Raw genomic sequence first — 19,748 nt, forward strand, 5'->3', positions numbered from 1 at the left:
ACCTCACCACTAGATGCCGCTAAAATCACACACTGCACCTTTAAAAGACAATTGCATGTAAATGTGTACCAGTATGACCCTGAAGATGCTGGCGCCGATGCCCTCTGCGATTTCATATTCGCCTTTAGCGTTCGGTCGCGTGATACTGTGCTGACGCGCTCGACCGAACATCCTGCGGAAAAAAACCTCGTTATTGCACATAACGATAAGAATTATTCATTTAGGTTATCATGCTCAGTACCTTCCCAGCACTGTATCCGGGTACGTCGTGAAAACGGCGGGATCCACCACAAAATGAGTCCCGTCGACTACTAGCGTGACCCGGTCATGTGATAAAGGGCGTGGCTGTGTAGGCCACACCCCCTTTGTGACATCAGCCCCGCCTTCTGCTCCTACAGTCATCCTGCTGGCTGCAAATTAAAGGCCCGTTCACACCAGGAACAATAACTATAACGATAACTATATTTGCGCCACATCTGTTTATTGTAAGCTAGCGCTGCGGTTTCAAAGTGTGTACAGCATCATTGAACATGTTTCTGCTGCACTTACAGGCTTTAACCAGCAGGTGTCCTCAGCGTGCTGTGCTTCGAGTGAAGCTAGCGTAATCGAGCTAATAATCTAGCAGTGAGTTTAGCTGACGGACTCACTATAGTGGAATAAACACAACACTAGTCTTTTACAGCGCAACTTCAGAGTTAGCAAGACACGAGCGCTGGAAACCTGAGGTACTTCTCCTCGTTTATTCAGAGGGTTTGAACGATCGTTTTCCATGTCTATTTTCTTGAAAAGGGGCTTGACCCTCGGCGATTAACTTCTCCACGATGTCGTCGGCCATTTTAAATTCGAGTTGATTCTGATTGGCTGTCGGTTTTATCGTTCAACAGCTGGAAAAAAAATTGTTCCGAAAGTGATCCCAACAATATCGTTCCTCATATCGTTATCGCTGTGGTGTGAACTCTGCTATTCTTTAATATTGAGAACAATTTTTTAGAACTATATCTTTATCGTTATCTTTATCGTTATTGTCCTTGGTGTGAACGGGCCTTAAAGCGTTAAATCACTCTTTGAGGTTGTAGAAATGTCATTTTTCAGCCCTTGAAACGGTGTTTGGGGTTGCTGTGATTGTGTACCTGTCGTGTGCTCCTCCATCGTGATCTTCTGGACTCCTGCAGACCTGTAAGACAGTCCATATGGTGAACGTAATATTATAAACTCCTTACGCCCGTCTGACTGTCTCAGCTTAACCTCACAGACACCCGGTAACCCGCAGCAAACGTGTTTATTTATTTATGCAGAGTAAATGTGACCCATTTAAGTACACTGCATCTTAAGAAATTTTATCAAACAGAATACAGTAAGAGAACTGTAATTTTAATACGATAGAACTAAAGTTAAATTAAAGTGTTTAATTAAATTACTATGGTAGGCTGTTTAGAAATCATGGTTGGCTACATTCAAAATACTTTAAAATTGTAGGCCTACTTTATTGTTAGTGTGGTGCAAAGAAATAAACAGACTTGGCTAATTTATTCCTAACAAACATGGAAATAGCCAATAGATTGTACAGAAATTATAACAAATTTAGAGCTCAGAAAAGAAAACAAACACAGTTAGTGTAACTAAACTATCGCATTTTTTAAATAAATAAATAAACATTTAATATTATATATATATATATATATATAATATATATATAGATAGATAGATAGATTTACACACACCAACACTATAAAGACTTGAGTTCCAGTGCTTCCAGAACCCGGACAAATACCTTGTATCACTTGATATAGGATCATTTAAGACCATTATGATTGTATTTCTCGAGTCACCCAATCGACACATGAAATTATACATATAATTCCTTAACACAGCATGCAACATCACTAGAAACAAACATTTGTCTTGCACTTGTCCACCGTGGGAGTTTAAGCTAAATTCTTAATGCATCATGCCACCTGAAGCTTTCTCATTTTCTCATTTTTTATTCTACTTTATCTACACCATAGATGTGTAAGATGATGTACAGTAAGCTCTAAAAAGTGCTATTTTATCATCACCTGTCCACATAACATTTTCGAGCCAGCATATTTGCCTGTCACAGCACTGGCGCTCATTCCTAATAATGTGACCCAAGTATTTTACTTTATTTACCACATTTAACACTTGGTCACCTAAATAAAAAGAGGGAAAGTTTTGCTTAAGGTCCTCATTAGTTTTAACAATCATAATCACACTCTTTTTAGTATTAAATGTAATATCATACTGCATACCATAGCTTGAACATATACGAAGCATATATAATTTATCTTTTGGATATGTGTTACTCACCCGAAGTGTGTGTCTGTTTTCAAAACATTGAAACCCTGTCAGGATCTTCCAGCAGCGGCGCGCGGATTAACCGACATTAATCCAATAAAAGCGCGGCGCTCAGGTGAGGCCAGTGCGCGTGCGCGGGGCGGGATGCGCGCGCAGAGCTGATGTCTGAGGAGGAGGACTAGTTTACAACAGCGAGGTAAACGAGTCATAACTTGACAGGTTTGGTTAAATGTTGGGCACAAACACAACACATGTAAACACTTGTGCTAAAAGCAAGTGCTAGGCTTTTTGCGGTTCTGTTGTTTGCGATTTATTTTTTGCCCTCTCGTGACGCGAAATATTACCACAGAAATGACCACAGACAGTCTTTTGAGATTACACAAAGTGTTATAATAACTTAATCTTTAATAATACGTAAATGCATAAAACATAAACAGGTAAGTTGATCAATTCGAGTAAAACAATGTTCAGGTTATCCTTAGCACATGTAGAAATGCTTTGGTATTTTCACATTCAAGTTCACTCACAGTTTTTAATGCAGAAGAAACAGAATCACCTCAGAAGAGTCACTTTCTTAGTGGTGTTTAGTTGGGAAATATGTTGTGGTCTTTTAATTTCAGCTAATTAGATCACATTTGCTATGAAATATAGTCAACATTTGAAGTGGATCTAACCTTTCATCAAAGTTATACATGAATTTTGAACAATACCCGTTCTTGTCTTAAGACAACTTTGATGAACTTTTTTTAATCCCTTCAAATGTTGACTACTGTATCAAATGTGAAACAAAAAGCCTATAGCATAGCTTATATATATTCACCATTTTGAATAATATTGTCACTGTCGGGCAGAAACCTCACATCTCTCACATAACCTCACAATTTTATTTTTCATACATCATTATTATTGGTCACCCTGAGGGGGGTTTCGCAAATATTTAAACAAGGGAAAGTATTAATTTGTGACTAAACCTCGTAACTCCATTGGATCCTCAAACTGTCAGTCAAACCTCATTACTCCGCCCCCTCTATCAGTGCTGCACTCAGTTTTGAGTGTTTCTGCTTGTTTGCAATGCAATAGTAAATATAACTGGTTTTTGAATACCTATAGCTTTTACTCAATAAATGTTATATATTAAGGCTAATGTTTTAAGTATTTGAGGAGCGGAGATGAGTGTCTTAGTCTAGCATTTGTCATCAAGCCATAGCCGATACTGTCTGAAAAGTTTTTGGAGATATGAGGTTTCCATCTAACAGTGACAATATGTATAATATATTTAATTCACCATATTTTTATATATTCTATATAAATAGAAAAACCCATTATCAGTCCTTTTTTCAATATGTTAGCACACTTCTGCTGTACTGGCTCATAAAACAGTCCTCACGGTTATATCAGAGTCCTGAATCGTGAATGTCTTCTTTTGGACTTGGCCTTAACTCCGCTCTGACGAATATATTACACCTGACAGTGTGTTGAGTCTGGACGACACGTTGCCGTCTTCCTCTTTCTGAACAAACACTGTGCTTTACGTTTATTGAGAACGGCTGCTGATTTCTTCTCCAGCGCGGCGAGATCCATGTTCAACGCCACCGCCATCTCAGCCTTCGTTACCGACACAAAATGGCCGTCGCTGGCGAGACTCTCCAAACCTCCAGCGATCAGAGCCTGAGGAACAAAACCAGAAGAAAATGTGAAACTCATTTCAGTTTTCTTTCACTGACATAGTGAAGGTTTGATCTCACCTCTTGGATGAGGAACTCGGCTGCGCTCACTGGACCGTTCTGTCTGGATGCACTGATGCATGATGGGAAATGTAGTCCACATCTGCTCCAAGAAAGAGATCAGCTTCATCATTATCGTCACAACAACATACACTCAGCTTAAAGTCCTCCTGTGGTGAAAATTTAATGTTGTTTATGTGTCTATATGGTGTTTTTAATACGCTTTAACACACACCATGTGTAAGTTCATAAGTCGACAGCATTGCTGAGTATTTCCTCCTTAAAACTGCAGTGAACCAAAGACAGTCTCAAAAACACGGTTTGAAATCGCTGGTGTTTCTGACGTCACAAACGACCTTGTAACCAATCAGATCAACGTGTGATCGTCAACCAGTGGATCTCTGAGCTGAGTGAGTGGAGGCGGGGCTCATTTGCATATTCATAGAACCACGTCGAGTTACATTCAAGATATTTTAAGGCATGACGAATTTCTGTTCAAGGAAAAAACTTTTAAATATGACATTTTGGTGATCAAAGATGAGTTTTAAGGAATACAATGATTGACTACAGGGGGACTTTAAATGTTACTCACCTCTGTGGGGGTCTGTGATTGTTGGTGTTGTTGTTGTTGGTATTTGCGTGGTAATGAACATATGAGGCCTCGGTCTCGTCTGCTCTGCTGTCTGCGATCTGTAGGGGGCGCTGGCTGGTCATCTGGGTGGGGGAATGGGTTCCTCTCTCCATAGCGAATGGATCCACATGGTTTCCAAACAGGCCGCCTGCTCTCTGTTGAACCGAAGAAGAGAGATACGTTAAGCATTAATCCTTCTCAATCTCATTTGCCGTCTCTGGGGGTCTCATTTATAAAACTAGGAGTGTGTAGGATCCTTTCTAAAAGTCGACATGCGCCCAAAAGCCAAATATTCAGACTCATACAAGCATGTGTACGCCAGAACCTGCGCTAAATCCCCTTTATAAACCCGCGTCTCCTCCCCGAAATAACCATATATGAGTTTACAACGCCTCGTTTACTATGCAGATCCTCATTTGCATATCATTTGCATTTGCGTATTCATCCACGTGATGCCATGTTTAACTGTACGAGACATTAGGAGAATATGGGATACGGATGTGTGTCACATTACAGTGCTAACAATCATTTTAGTAGCTGATCCTTGCCTTGCGTTTGAATAAATAAATCAAATAGTACAAAATACATTTCAGAGAAAGTTTTTCTCAATCTTTTCCTCTGGCCAAATAGTATTTGTAATTGCTTTATATTTTTAATGGAAACAGATAGGCCTTATTGTGCATTATTCGATCATTATTTGCATGTAAATATTTTCTGCTATTATCAAGCGCGGTGATTGTTTCAAGTAGTTTAAGTGCTTAACTCTATTAATGAGAATGGCATATTTCATGTAAATGTGTATATTAGATAGTTTAAATCATTCTTTTTATTTATTTAAACTGCTATTGTGAATATCACTGTATTTATGATTAGTTTTCAGATGCATATTCTCCCGTTAAGTTTGTTTGTATAAATCAGAAGTCATGCGTGGGAAGTGGCGTACGAATCTTTCAGGGCCGGTTTTGTGCGACACGACGTAGGGCTGGGCGATATGGCCTAAAAAAAAATCTGATTAAATCGATTTCCCCCCCCCATACTTAACCCTTGTGTTCTGTTCGAATTCTGTGTACACTCTTTATGGACCGGGTCAAATTGACCCTAATTGGATTCAATACAATTCTTCAAAAATCACACTATGAAAAACAACAAAGATTTAGATACAAACTGTAAACTTTTAATATCAACATTGGTCAAACTTTACAAAAACATTATATCTGAAAATATGATTTATGAAAATGTTTTTAAAACATTTTTTAAAACAGTTTTGTTTTGACAAAATTGGAAAATAAACCGTATACTAATTTTTTTTGCATATATTTTTTTGCATATATATATATATATATATATATATATTTTTTTTTTTTACATTTTATGCTTTGAACATCGTAACTGAACAAAAAAAAATTGCTGTATAATGAAAATTTTTCATTTTCCTAAGTTAACTTTCCCTAGTTTCCTAAGACCTATTTTACTAGTTTCATCATTCACTCACAGGGAAGTGAGAAACCAAACATAACAAAAACATACATCAAATAAATGTTTTTTATTTTTTTTTGGCTCTGTGAAGCTGCCTTTGAAAATCCTACATAAAAGTTTTGGTTAAAAGCTAGGTATTTTAGATATTTTGAATATTGAAATGAGAGCTCATTTTATTATCTGTGTCTGACAAAGATTTTCATCTGTAATTTGCAAATAATTCTAAACACTGTGATTTTAGCTTTTTCAAGTGTGTTTGGTTAGGGTTAGAGCACTTTTAGATGCACTTGCACGTTAGAACTGGAGTTGAAGTGCCCTGACATACAGAAAATAAATGTTTTTATTTTGTGTCTGTACAGTTGCTTTTGAATGGCTGCCTATGAGGGTCAAATTGACCCGCGAACATCACGAACGTAACAGTAATTTTGTTTGTATATGTCAAAAAACATCAGCATGTTGAAACTTTGCATGCATGTTCATCATGATAAATGAGAAAAAGTCACAAAATATCAAGCAAAAAAACAAAGGTTAACCAGTATTTCCAACAACTAGAAAATCGAAACGGGTCAAATTGACCCGCAACATAACACAAATCAATCTGAAGATGACAAAGAAATTGTTCAAAACAAGTTTTAACTTTATTTTGTTTTGATTTTCCCTTCTGGGATTTCCCCCTTGGGGTTAAAGTGCAATCTGAAACAACAAGCCAAAAAGACAAGATGTCAGGCCCTGCCTTTCTAAACAGTGAAAATGTAACATAACCTAAAATGGGTGGACTGGGATTGGGGGGATGTAAAAACTTTATGGCCCTAACGCACGGGTTATAGTCTGTTCTGTTCTGCACCCACCCTGTAGATGCCCTCCTCCCCGGCCTCGTCCATCGCTCGGTCCATCTCCTCGTCGTTCAGCAGGTCTCCAGAGATCGCCCGTTGCAGTTCAGGAGCGGCTTCTTCCTCGATGCTCCTCAGACCCGCCTGAGAGAGGGAGAGAGAGAGAGAGATATAGAGGGAGAGAGAGAGAGAGAGAGAGAGAGACCGGCTTGAGACGGTCTCAGGGCTCGACATTAAGCCTTTTCATGTGCTTGTCCTGCGAACAAGTAAAGCCGGGAGCACACTTTGCGATTTTGTCCGTCTGAGACAGATTTAGCAAATCCTAAAAGAATCCTCTAGCCTGGGAAAACCCAGACAACTTCCGGCAAATTTAGATTTGGTCTGAAAGTTAGTCTGGCGAAGAGCTCATTCAAGCTCATTTCCACTCGCCGAAATCGAGGCACCAATCAGAAGCGTCGGGGCGGGCTTTACACGATGACGACAGCGCTGGGGTTTTGAAGCAGATTTTGTAGCCTACATTACAAAGATGGATGCCGCCGTCGAACATCACTCGTTCCAATCAGCTATCGCGTCTGTTTTAAGAGATTTGAACGTTTCCTTTTAGTTAAAAACCGAGCAAAGAACAACACTCGGAGATGTTTCTCCGCCACTCTGCATACGTCATCTCCTTCATCGCTCTGATTGGGTTTAGGTCTATCCGCGACGTCCGTTGGTGACGCCCCTCTGGAAATGATTTGTCTATGACGCTTTGCCAGACAGTTACACCTGAGAATGGTCTGGTTTTAACCAGGCTAAGAATCCTCTGATCCTATAGGCTAAAATCTGAAGTCGTTAGATTGACGTGTTCACAGACGAAATTCTGTCAGTCAGAAGATTTGACTTCTCTTACAACGACCGTCAAATTGTCTTCGATTTTCAAGACAAGCCGTGACCAAAATTAACGTTAGCGGTTTCTCTGTAGTCACCGTTTCAGTCCCGCGTGTAACGCAGACCACATCACTGAACTGGTCATTGATTGATTGATATTCGTCTGAAATAAGTATTTTCAGCTTCAGAATCATGAATATTGTTATTCTGGAGTCTCTATTGTCCTGTGCTTTGGGTTTCAGCACCAAGTCCAAGACTATTCATTTACACACACAATGTGACACCAAATTGAATTTACCACATGTCTTGGAGTATCGCAATAATATGGTATCGAGAGTTCAGTATCGTGATGTGTGTCGAACCGTGACGTCAGGGTATCGTTACACCATCGTTCTCGCGTTTAGGTGACTCCCTAGTTATTTTTTGTTATTGACGTTTTAATCCGGCTACTTGTCCGATCGGGAAAAGTAAAATTCTCTTTCCCTTGTCCCGGACACAATGTCTGATCGTAATGTGAAACGCGTGCCGAGACGAAGAGACCTGTATCTCCGTGGTGTTTTTCTTGTTCGGCCGGTATCCGTAATATTCCTCCTGTCGCTTCATGAACTTCCGGAAGTGGTCCTGGATCAGGAATGTGGCGTAAAACTTCCCCACGGTCACCTCGTCATCTGTGGTTTAAGAAGCAAACGTTTAATCCTTAGGTTGCGTTCGGTTCAGTTTTGCCCCGGAGAGGATTCTCCTTTTCCTGGAAATGCTAGTTCATGTTATTGCATTGGACTGAACCTTACTGAAGTAACAACTTCCCAAACATGTGTTTCCCCCAACTTGTTACACTTGTGGAGTTCCGGGTCAAAAATGTCCCATCTTTTAAATCGCTATGTTATAATATCACCAAATATTGGATTCAGCCTTTTTGTCAACTTGTTTTCTCTTAATTTGCACAGGTTTTGTATTTCTTTGTGGATCTGATTGATCGTGGGCCTCTTTGATTTGACCTCATGTTCCTCAGTTTTTTTAAGTGAACAAGCTTGAATTACCTTTTTTTCACTCAAAAAATGAGGATCAATGAGGCCTACGATCAATCAGATCCAAACCTGTGCTGATTGAAAGGAAACAAGTTAACAAAAAGACAACCCAATATTTGATGATGATATTCTTTAGCATAATGAGAGATTCACAGGCAATTTAAAAGGCGGGTCATTTTTGACCCGGAACGAGTTTTAATAATGCTGATATTATTGCAGTTTATTATTCAGTATAGTCGAGAGATCTGACCTCCGATTGCCGGGATGACCTGGTCTAGCAGTTTCATACTGGTGCGTTTCCAGATCTTCTTAATAATCGCACGCAGCTCCTCATTTGCCTGCTCAAAATTACCTGACGAATGGAAAAATCAGAGAATTCAGGCTTTAATAGGTGAGTACTGACATTATTTACATACATTTATTTAAAATATTCACTGAAAACCGTTCAGTGTTGGATTTACTTTGAAACAATTTTCACTCAGGAAATTCTTTAGGAAAATTCTAGGAAAAATGTCAATTGATACTTTAAATTAAATGTGAAATGTTGAAGTAAAAAGACTAAAATAGTATTTTCTAAAGACTAAAAATTTTAAATAACGCCACAACCTTCGGTTTTGATTTTCAGTGCCGTCCTGACCAGAGCGAACAGCGTGGCGTTAAACGTTACCGTTCCGTCGCTGTTCAGAGGCATGTTCATGGAAATCAGCCTCTGGAAACAAACATAGAAATATGTAAAGATGCTTGGGCCAGCAGTTTATGAATTAGGGATGCACCGATATGAACATTTTGGCCGATACCGATAACCGATATTTTTTATATTTGAAAGCCGATAACCGATAATTTTTATATTTGAAAGCCGATAACCGATATATTGGTTGATAAATCTAAATTTTTATATAAGTTTTGAGAGCCTGATTACACAAACAAAAGTCTCACTATTAAAATCCATGTCCCACGCACACAATTATAATGTTCACTTCTCATTATAATGTTATGTAGCTGATATGAAAGACTTGTGTTGCACTGAACCGTATTTTTGAAGTGATTCCAATCATATTCAAGCAATTTAAAACCATCATGTTGAACAGTGCGCATCTGAAGGAAATAATATGTTATTTATCAGCTTTAATATATCGGTCAAATGTTCTTATCGGGCCGATAACGTTAAAAATGAACGTATATCGGCAGATACCGATATGGTGGCCGATATATTGTATGAATGTGTTTATCTCACTTTGCAAGCAACACGATGGGGACAGAACTTGCCGAAGCCAAGCGGCGGCTGTATTCTCCTCAGCAGCGTCACCACGTCCAGGTGCTTAATGCGCCCCCTGCCAGAATAACACAGGAATTACACCGATAATCACATGTGCGTCATTCAAAATCAACCTGAAATCAGAAATTATTGTGACTTTGTCATTCAAAATCAACCTGAAATCAGAAATTATTGTGACTTTGTCATTCAAAATCAACCTGAAATCAGAAATTATTGTGACTTTGTCATTCAAAATCAACCTGAAATCAGAAATTATTGTGACTTTCATCTTCGCACATAATATTTAAATTAGTGCCGCCTTTTTGGATGACGTCACCAATCCGTTTGACTTTTTCCCCATCAATAAAATCAAGTTTTCTACATTTATATCTCTCATTGAATATCCTTTTGAAAAGCATCTCGGGTCTCATTTATAAATCTGAGCGTAGGATCCTTACTAAAAGTGTACGTGTGCCTGAAAGCCAACAAATATTCAGAGTTATAAAAGCGTGTGTACGCCAGAACCTGCGCTAAATCCCCTTTATAAACCCAGTCAGAGGAAGATTGTGAACATGCATCTCCTCCCCGAAATAACCATATATGAGTTTACAACGCCTCGTTTACTATGCAGATCCTCATTTGCATATGCATATTCATCCACGTGATGCCATGTTTAACGGTACGAGACATTAGGAGAATATGAGATACGGATGTGCGTCACATTACTACATAACAATCATTTAGTAGCCGATCCTTGCCTTGTATTTGAATAAATCAATCAAATAGTATAAAATACATTTCAGAGAAAGTTTTTCTCAATCTTTTCCACCAGCCAAATTTAATTGCTTTATATTTTTAATGGAAACAGATAGGCCTTATTGTGCATTATTGATAATTTTTTGCGACTTTTTTTTTGCTAACTGATATTTTCTCAGATCATGATTATTGCTATTATCAAGCGCTAAGCAAACATTAAAACACAGCATGCCTCAGGAAAAGTGTTCAGAAGCAGCGCATCCACTACTAATATTTCTATTCATTAGAATATTAAAAAATGTTGTAACTCTCTAATGATTATGTAATTTAAGTGCTTAACTCCATTAATGAGAATGGCATGTTTTATCTAAATGTGTGTATGTAACGGTTATAAATGAGTTTTTTTTTTTTATATTATATATATAATTTTTATTTATAAGTAAAATGTGTTGCAAATGGCATTTCATGTTGATATTAAAGTCGGCATTTGCGCTATTCTTTTCTTCTCAAGGACAAATGTGGGCGGGGCTTGATTGTGTCCGTGGGGAGTTGATTGGACGGTTGCGGTTTGCTATTGGTGGATCTCCTGTGAGTGACAGGTTGCCCCGCCCACATCATCAGAGGGAGGGAAGTTATTTTGATTCAAGATTACGAGGAACATGAATTTAAAACAATGATATGCCCCCATAAATCATTTATAATAGCACTTTGATTTCATGGTGACTAATGCTTTGCTTACGTCGCCTCAGGGTCGTATTCAGCCCAGATCTTCTTAAACTCGTCTAGATGATGCGGCCCCAGTATCGACCAATCACGCGTCAGATAGTCAAAGTTGTCCATGATCACGGCCACAAACAGATTAATGATCTGCGATGGAAAACATTCAGTGTAATTAACGCGTGTGTCTATGCATGTACAGTCAAACCCAAATGTATTCAGACAACTTCAACATTTCTCACATTATCACAATTTATTCGCTGTAGTTTAGAAAATGGTAATAAAATATATTTGATATTTTATTACGGACAAAAACCGGATATTTGACTGGTTTTGTCCGTCCTTCTGTTAGACTCTCACACATGAATTATGTTGAATATCTGTCAGCTGTTAAATTTAACTACACAATTAGATAATACCAGTTTAGCTCAACCAGTGACCAAGCAATGCTTCATGTTGTTCAGTGTGTGTGTAAAAAGAGCATTAGCAATTACAGAAAACACACTTCAGCAAAACATGGTCAGCTCAAAGTGGAGGAATCATTTCTGGTTTATAAACGTTACTGGTAGTCTCTGTATGAAGAATATCTGGGTATAATATGTCAGTTTACTTTATTTTGCTCTCCTGACTTACATAAATGAACTTTAGTGTCCTGCACACACTAGTAAAACAATATAAAAAATTATATCTGGTGTCTGAATAATGTTTGGTTTGACTGTACACGTGTGTGTGTGTGTGTGTGTGTGTGTACTCACTAGAAAAGCGCAGAGCATGTAAAAGCTCATGAAGTACAGAACAGCGAACCCAGAGCCGCATGTGAACTCTTCTCCAGGGAGGTAGTCTGACTTTGGGTCACAGCGCTGACCGTACAAACAACCCAACATGATCTCCTGCCAGCCCTCGCCTGTGGCACACCTGTGGACAGGTGTGTGTCTTTACACACATGCTCATAAAACACACACACACACACACACACACACACACAGCGAGGCCTCACTGTTACTACCTGAATAGCACTAGAACGGCTTGAGGAAACGTCTGGAAGTTGTTGTTACGGTTGATCACCGTACCGTCTAGTAATGCGATTTTGCCAAAGACCTGATAAAGGAAAGTCACATCATCATTAGTGTGAAGCTGAATGTACAGTTCTGAATATTTTTGACTTTTTATCAAAAACTTATAATCTTCGTTATTCCAAACTTTTGACTGGCAGTGTATCGCGAGCCGCGTTTCTAATGCTCTTCAAATTGCGCAATTTGCGAATTAAAAATACGCACCAAGGAAACACGTCAATTTCGTATGGAACCGCCCTGAACCGCAACAGGGGAAAAAATTACGAGAATAAAGTCGAAATATTTTGAGACTAAAGTAAATGGTAATGCCATGTTGGTAGATTAGCACCTGTAGAGTTTCCTTTTGTTGAAAGCCCAGATAAAAGTTAAAAGCTACTTTTATGTTTAGATCCATGTCCGAGGCAGTTTGACTTCACGAGCGCATAAAAAAAAAAAATTCTTGTAATTTTGACTTTATTCTTACAATATTACGACTTTATTCCCGTAATGTTTCGACTTTAATCACAAAAGATTTCGACTTTATTCTCTTAAACGTTGTGGTTCAGGGCTTCCGTAATTTCACAAAAAGAAATTTGCCATTAATGCTCGGAAAACACACCAACGTCTCCTACCGTTAATAATAATGGCTAGTGCGGTGGCTGGGATATAAGTAAATAAGATTGTTGGAATGACTGATCGCGAGAGGAAAACATTTTTTAGTTGCATAACATCAGTTAATGGAAACAGCGTCATTTCGCAAGAGTTTTTTATCGACATTTAGACAATATTGCAAAAGATTTGCGCAAATCTGTAATGGAAACGTCATTTCGCAAGAGTTTTTTAACGACATTTAGAAAATATCGCAAAAGATTTGCGCAAATTTGTAATGAAAACGTCATTTCGCAAGAGTTTTTATTGACATTTAGAAAATATTGCAAAAGATTTGCCCAAATCTGTAATGGAAACATCATTTCGCAAGAGTTTTTTAACGACATTTAGAAAATATCGCAAAAGATTTGCGCAAATCTGTAATGGAAACATCATTTCGCAAGAGTTTTTTAACGACATTTAGAAAATATCGCAAAAGATTTGCGCAAATTTGTAATGGAAACGTCATTTCGCAAGAGTTTTTTATAGACATTTAGAAAATATCGCAAAAGCATTGCGCAAATCTGTAATGGAAGCGCGGCTACACTCGTCGTGCGTGTTGTACCTGCATGCCGATGACGGCGTAGATGAAGAACAGCATAACGATGAGGAGAGCCACATATGGTAAAGCCTGAAAACACACACCAACACCCTCGTTACACACATCTGTGTTACAACACATACCTGTAGCAGAGTATAACTAATATGTATTCTGTGCACATTTATTTGATGTGATGCTTTTATGTACGTGACTCTTGTTAATTGCCCCTTAGGGACAAACAACTTGTTTTGAAATGTAAATAGTGACGCAGCGGACCATCAGACCATCAGACCTGGAATGATTTGATGAAGGTCCACAGCAGGTTTCGGATCCCCTCGAAGCGGTTGAGCAGTTTTACCAAACGCATGACGCGGAAAAGCCGGAACAGTGTGATTGACACACTCATGTTCTCGGAGTCCTGAGGAACAAACGCAAACGCTCAGGAATCCACGGTTAACACCAGCTCATTTATGCACTGAATCTCCACTTACTGCTATGGCTTGCATTGGGTTCACTTCCTGGAACAAGAGAAAATGTATGGCAGGGATTTAACTTTGAATCATTTCACTTGCAAAATCAAAGTGTTGTTTAATTAACCCTTGTGCATCAGTTGAAAAATGTTACACACAGGTCCATAGAGGACAAAAATGTCTCAAAAACTCATACAAATTTGGTCTCATTTTAAAGAAGACCCTTGGCAGATTATTGTTGAAGTAAAAAAAGTTTAAAAAAGATATAGAGGTTTAAGTTTATGAAAATTATTTATGAACAATATTTATATAAAATATATATTTTATGAAACATGTCAAACTCTAAAACTGCTAGAAAATCAAAGTCATAAATCTAAACAATTTGTGTTCCAAATGTGAGGTTGATATCTCGAAAAACTAGCTTTCAGTGAGAGCGCAGTAACACACTTTCTCCAATAGATGGGACACACACGGATTGGATTTGGGATTTGCAGTAGTTTTTCTCTCTCAAATATTACAAGCACACACACTAACCACACTCTGACATTCATACCAACACACACACACACACACAATTACATCTGCATAATTTATCCAATTGGCTCAATAATATGCATAAGTAGAAAACAGGAATAAAGCGAGTATTTGCTTTATAGGTCAAACCTGAGAAAACGGCACATCTGGTAAAATATAGTGAAAGTTTAATTTTGAAGCCTTGCCAACACAATGAAAGCCTATTGACAAAGATTGCATAATTTTATTGTTAAATGGCCATGGCATTGGATTAAAAATTGCAGTTTCAATGGGGACCGTTTTGTCCTGAGAGGAACTATTGTGTGTTTCTAGTGCAAAATAGATTTATTAAAGGAAATGGGGGTGAAATATTAAAATTCCAATAAAAATACACACCTGTACCAAATTTTATGCAGTTAGCATTAACAAAGGCAAAATTATCAAAAAAACGAAACTGAGAAATGTCCATAAGGACGCACAAGGGTTAAACTTGCTGACATGAACTCATTAATAGAGTCATGGAGCGGATGTAAAATAACAGGAATTGGTATTTACAGAGCAGCCGGTGAGACAGTAGAGTCCGCCCTGAGCGGCGAGCGCCGTCTGGAGAGAGATAACCAGAGAAGAAGAGTCACAGCCAACGCCAGCGACACAACAGGTACAACTACACCGCACAACATGTGTCTGTCCCGTTTCCAGATATCCAAACATTCTCAAATCAAGAAGCATTTACTAGATGAGGAACATGCCATTATGTCTTGTTTTCTGGGGAATTAATCGAAATGAAGTGAGTTTTTCCTTAAAACAAGCTGCCAATGGGGTTAGAGAAATAATCTTGTTTCCGTTTGAATTAACATTATTTTTCTGACCCAATTGCAGATAATTTAGCTTGTTTTAAGCACAAACTCATTTCATTTTGATCCCCCCCCCCCCCAGAAAACAAGACATAATATCGTAAATCCATCTTGATTTAAGATTTTTTTGATATTTGGACTGGAACCAAGAAAGCTTTTTTGCAGTGTAACACTGGAACATATAGTCATAGCATTTAAGTTAAACTTACGTCAATTTCAGTCAGCATGACGTCAACAATACTGCCCACCACGATGATGAAGTCAAACACGTTCCAGGGGTCCCCGAAGTAGCCCTGCCCGAGAGAAGCACCTTTAAATATGGATCATATTTATGATCTACAACATGATCAAACACTTCTTACTACAGTCCTTCTGTCTGATTAATAGTTTCATCAAGTAAAGTATTTTAGTGTAATTGTACAAACGTCCTCCTTCAGCTCGAGCTTCACGTGTCTTTAAATCTGCACTGATTTTTATCAAGTAAATGTAAAAATAACTTTTATATTCTTGGTAATGTTTCAAATATCAAATATAAAAATCAAATATATGATCAGGCTTTCGAGGAAGGTTTATTAGTTCATCTCTCAATCATCCTTGTATTGCATCGCGTTACATGTTTTTAAAAACATAAGCATTTAAATATCATCTTACTTGGACATATTATTGGCAGATATTGATATTTATATGCATATTATGTAAGTATGTGCAATAGTGTTATAAAGATCTCATTGGTTTACATTACAAGCATCAGAAATTTCATCACTTTTTATCCATATAAATATCAGCATCTGCACCAAATTGCATATTTTTGTTCAGTTTAGTTTAGTATCTGAATAAAATGTTGCGTTTTTCCCCTCCATGTTCTAACTAGCGTACTATATGAGCCATAAACGCCTGATGTATCAAATATGATATTCAGCAAACACTTGACTAAATGGCTATTATTTCACGGTAGGCTCTACAGGGTTGACATAACTATAAAGTATGAATTAGTCGTTTTCTGGCAGTGTAAATGCAAGACTCACCTTAGCTTTGAAGGCGCCGAGTTTGAGTAGCATCTCCACCGTGAACAGAACCGTGAAGATGACATTCAGCATGTCTGAGAGATCGGTGATGTGGTCCGACTGGTTACAGTGCTGAACGATAAACATTCAATTCATTTATTTGTATAGCGCTTTTCACAACACACATGGTTTCAAAGCAGCTTTACAGAAAGTGCACGAGTCCACATTACAGGTTACAGTGATCTGCAAAATCACAGTTGGCGAAACATGTATTAATTTAAACAATGTAATGATTTAATGCAGAAATGAATACTTGTTTGCTAAGAAATGAGAGTAGATTCAAACTATGAAATGCATTTGATGTTCTAATCATTTATTCCCAATGTTTGCAGTCCTCGTGTAAAGGTGCTTGCACACAGACTCCAAAATTCTCCTCCGAAACTTTCGTCCATCATAAAAAAATCAGATCAGGTTCGATTCTCTGCGTTTTTAGCATCAAGCATTTGGAGAGGTGTTTTGACCATTCAGAGCCACAGAATGACGGATACGATACGGATACGAAAAACACTCAGTGTGCAAGGACCTTACAGGGACAGTTCACCCAGAAATGAAAATTAGCCCATTATTTACTCTCCCTCAAGCCATCCTAGGTGTATATGACACTCTTCTTTCAGACGAACACAATCAGAGTGATATTAAAAAATGTCCTGGCTCTTCCAAGCTTTATAATGGCAGTGAATGGGTGTATGTTTTTGGAAGTCCATCAAAGCACATCCATCCATGATAAAAGTGCATCTATCCATCATAAAAATGCATCTATCCATCATAAAAGTGCATCTATCCATCATAAAAATGCATCTATCCATCATACTAGTGCATCTATCCATCATAAAAGTGCATCTCTCCATCATAAAAGTGCATCTATCCATCATAAAAGTGCATCTGTCCATCATAAAAGTGCATCTATCCATCATAAAAGTGCATCTATCCATCATAAAAGTGCATCTGTCCATCATAAAAGTGCATCTGACCATCATAAAAGTGCATCTGTCCATCATAAAAGTGCATCTGTCCATCATAAAAGTGCATCTATCCATCATAAAAGTGCATCTATCCATCATAAAAGTGCATCTGTCCATCATAAAAGTGCATCTATCCATCATAAAAGTGCATCTGTCCATCATAAAAGTGCATCTGTCCATCATAAAAGTGCATCTATCCATCATAAAAGTGCATCTGTCCATCATAAAAGTGCATCTGTCCATCATAAAAGTGCATCTGTCCATCATAAAAGTGCATCTATCCATCATAAAAGTGCATCTATCCATCATAAAAGTGCATCTGTCCATCATAAAAGTGCATCTGTCCATCATAAAAGTGCATCTGTCCATCATAAAAGTGCATCTGTCCATCATAAAAGTGCATCTATCCATCATAAAAGTGCATCTGTCCATCATAAAAGTGCATCTATCCATCATAAAAGTGCATCTGTCCATCATAAAAGTGCATCTGTCCATCATAAAAGTGCATCTGTCCATCATAAAAGTGCATCTATCCATCATAAAAGTGCATCTGTCCATCATAAAAGTGCATCTGTCCATCATAAAAGTGCATCTATCCATCATAAAAGTGCATCTGTCCATCATAAAAGTGCATCTGTCCATCATAAAAGTGCATCTATCCATCATAAAAGTGCATAAAAGTGCATCTATCCATCATAAAAAGGCATAAAAGTGCATCTGTCCATCATAAAAGTGCATCTGTCCATCATAAAAGTGCATCTATCCATCATAAAAGTGCATCTCTCCATCATAAAAGTGCATCTATCCATCATAAAAGTGCATCTGTCCATCATAAAAGTGCATCTATCCATCATAAAAGTGCATCTGACCATCATAAAAGTGCATCTGTCCATCATAAAAGTGCATCTGACCATCATAAAAGTGCATCTGTCCATCATAAAAGTGCATCTGTCCATCATAAAAGTGCATCTGTCCATCATAAAAGTGCATCTGTCCATCATAAAAGTGCATCTGTCCATCATAAAAGTGCATCTACAGTCTCTGGTCGGTTAATAAAGGCCTTCTGAAGTGAAGCGATGTGTTCGTGTAAGAAAAATATCCATATTTAAAACTTTATTGACTAAAATAACAAGCTTCCGGTAGACGGTCGTACGCAAGTCGACTTACGCCACAAGAGCAACACTTGGCGGTGTGTGTCGTAGATGTAGGAGTAGCGTAAGCTCTGACGCCTCTCGCGGTTCAAACACACAGCGCTGGGCAACGTCGTTATGTCGTGCGTCGGGTCAAGTGTTTCTCTCGTGGCGTAAGTTGACTTGCGTACGGCCGTCTGCCAGAAGCTCGTTATTTTAGTCGATAAAGTTTTAAATATGGATATTTTTCTTACACGAACGCATCACTTCACTTCAGAAGGACTTTATTAACCGACCAGAGACGCGTCGAGCACTTTAATCATGAATAGATGCACTTTTAATGATGGACTTCCAAATAAATATACCCATTCACTGCCATTATAGAGCTTGGAAGAGCCAGGACATTTTGTAATATAACTCTGATTGTGTTCGTCTGAGAGAAGAGTGTCATATACACCTAGGATGGCTTGAGGGAGAGTAAATCATGGGCTAATCTTCATCTCTGGGTGAACTGTCCCTTTAACTCAGTGGTTGTGTGTACTCGCCTGCATCCCCAGACACATGGTGTTGAGCATGATGAGGAGGAACATCAGGTACTCGAAGTAGCACGAGGTGACGATGTACCACACCTGATACTGATACGGGTTCTTAGGGATGTAGCATCTCAGAGGCCGGGCCTTCAGCGCGTACTGGACACACTGGCGCTGGTGGCGGAAAGGAGCGTTAGAAGCTGGAATCGGGAGACATCAGTCGGTGTGTGTGAAGGTTAGCGGTGGAACGGATCACAAAATTCACGGTTCGGATCTTTTACGGTTTTTGAGCCACGGATTGGATAGTTTTTCCGATATATACCACAGGTGAAACTCGAAAAATTGGAATATGGTGCAAAAGTTAATTTATTTCAGTAATTCAACTTA

The 19,748-nt window shown here is 38.4% G+C and overlaps 2 protein-coding genes and 1 long non-coding RNA gene across 4 annotated transcripts in view; 1 reads left to right on the plus strand and 2 right to left on the minus strand.

Annotated features, from left to right (window-relative positions):
* The window catches only part of kctd20 (potassium channel tetramerization domain containing 20), a 5,714-nt gene extending 4,313 nt beyond the window's left edge, over window positions 1-1,401 (minus strand). The window contains exons 1-3 of the mRNA XM_056237914.1: window positions 1,131-1,401; window positions 242-410; window positions 70-172 (exon numbers count right to left, since the gene is read on the minus strand). Coding sequence (XP_056093889.1) covers window positions 70-172; window positions 242-410; window positions 1,131-1,149 — 291 coding nt within the window. The 5' untranslated portion in view covers window positions 1,150-1,401. The remainder of the gene's footprint in view (window positions 1-69; window positions 173-241; window positions 411-1,130) is intronic.
* A 2,115-nt stretch (window positions 1,402-3,516) lies between these two features.
* cacna1sa (calcium channel, voltage-dependent, L type, alpha 1S subunit, a) overlaps window positions 3,517-19,748 on the minus strand; it is a 47,814-nt gene continuing 31,582 nt past the window's right edge. Inside the window, exons 26-43 of the mRNA XM_056237899.1 lie at window positions 19,377-19,535; window positions 16,701-16,811; window positions 15,885-15,968; window positions 15,377-15,424; window positions 14,330-14,356; window positions 14,131-14,256; window positions 13,863-13,928; window positions 12,604-12,695; window positions 12,353-12,512; window positions 11,620-11,747; window positions 10,104-10,200; window positions 9,476-9,578; window positions 9,120-9,221; window positions 8,385-8,512; window positions 6,996-7,121; window positions 4,633-4,826; window positions 4,062-4,143; window positions 3,517-3,984 (exon numbers count right to left, since the gene is read on the minus strand). Of these exons, the coding sequence (XP_056093874.1) occupies window positions 3,775-3,984; window positions 4,062-4,143; window positions 4,633-4,826; window positions 6,996-7,121; window positions 8,385-8,512; window positions 9,120-9,221; window positions 9,476-9,578; window positions 10,104-10,200; window positions 11,620-11,747; window positions 12,353-12,512; window positions 12,604-12,695; window positions 13,863-13,928; window positions 14,131-14,256; window positions 14,330-14,356; window positions 15,377-15,424; window positions 15,885-15,968; window positions 16,701-16,811; window positions 19,377-19,535 (2,043 nt within the window). The 3' untranslated portion in view covers window positions 3,517-3,774. The remainder of the gene's footprint in view (window positions 3,985-4,061; window positions 4,144-4,632; window positions 4,827-6,995; window positions 7,122-8,384; window positions 8,513-9,119; window positions 9,222-9,475; window positions 9,579-10,103; window positions 10,201-11,619; window positions 11,748-12,352; window positions 12,513-12,603; window positions 12,696-13,862; window positions 13,929-14,130; window positions 14,257-14,329; window positions 14,357-15,376; window positions 15,425-15,884; window positions 15,969-16,700; window positions 16,812-19,376; window positions 19,536-19,748) is intronic.
* Window positions 12,444-19,477, plus strand: LOC130072700 (uncharacterized). 2 transcript variants are annotated; one of them, XR_008804158.1, is made up of 3 exons: window positions 12,444-12,522; window positions 15,384-15,479; window positions 19,389-19,477. It is a non-coding gene; the product is annotated as an uncharacterized LOC130072700 (long non-coding RNA). The 2 variants fall into 2 exon arrangements; XR_008804157.1 differs by lacking the exon at window positions 12,444-12,522 and adding an exon at window positions 14,212-14,290.

Source organism: Rhinichthys klamathensis, unplaced genomic scaffold, assembly GCF_029890125.1.
Source record: "Rhinichthys klamathensis goyatoka isolate OS25496 unplaced genomic scaffold, OSU_Roscu_1.1 h1tg000504l_1, whole genome shotgun sequence".
Taxonomy (NCBI): Eukaryota; Metazoa; Chordata; class Actinopteri; order Cypriniformes; family Leuciscidae; genus Rhinichthys; species Rhinichthys klamathensis.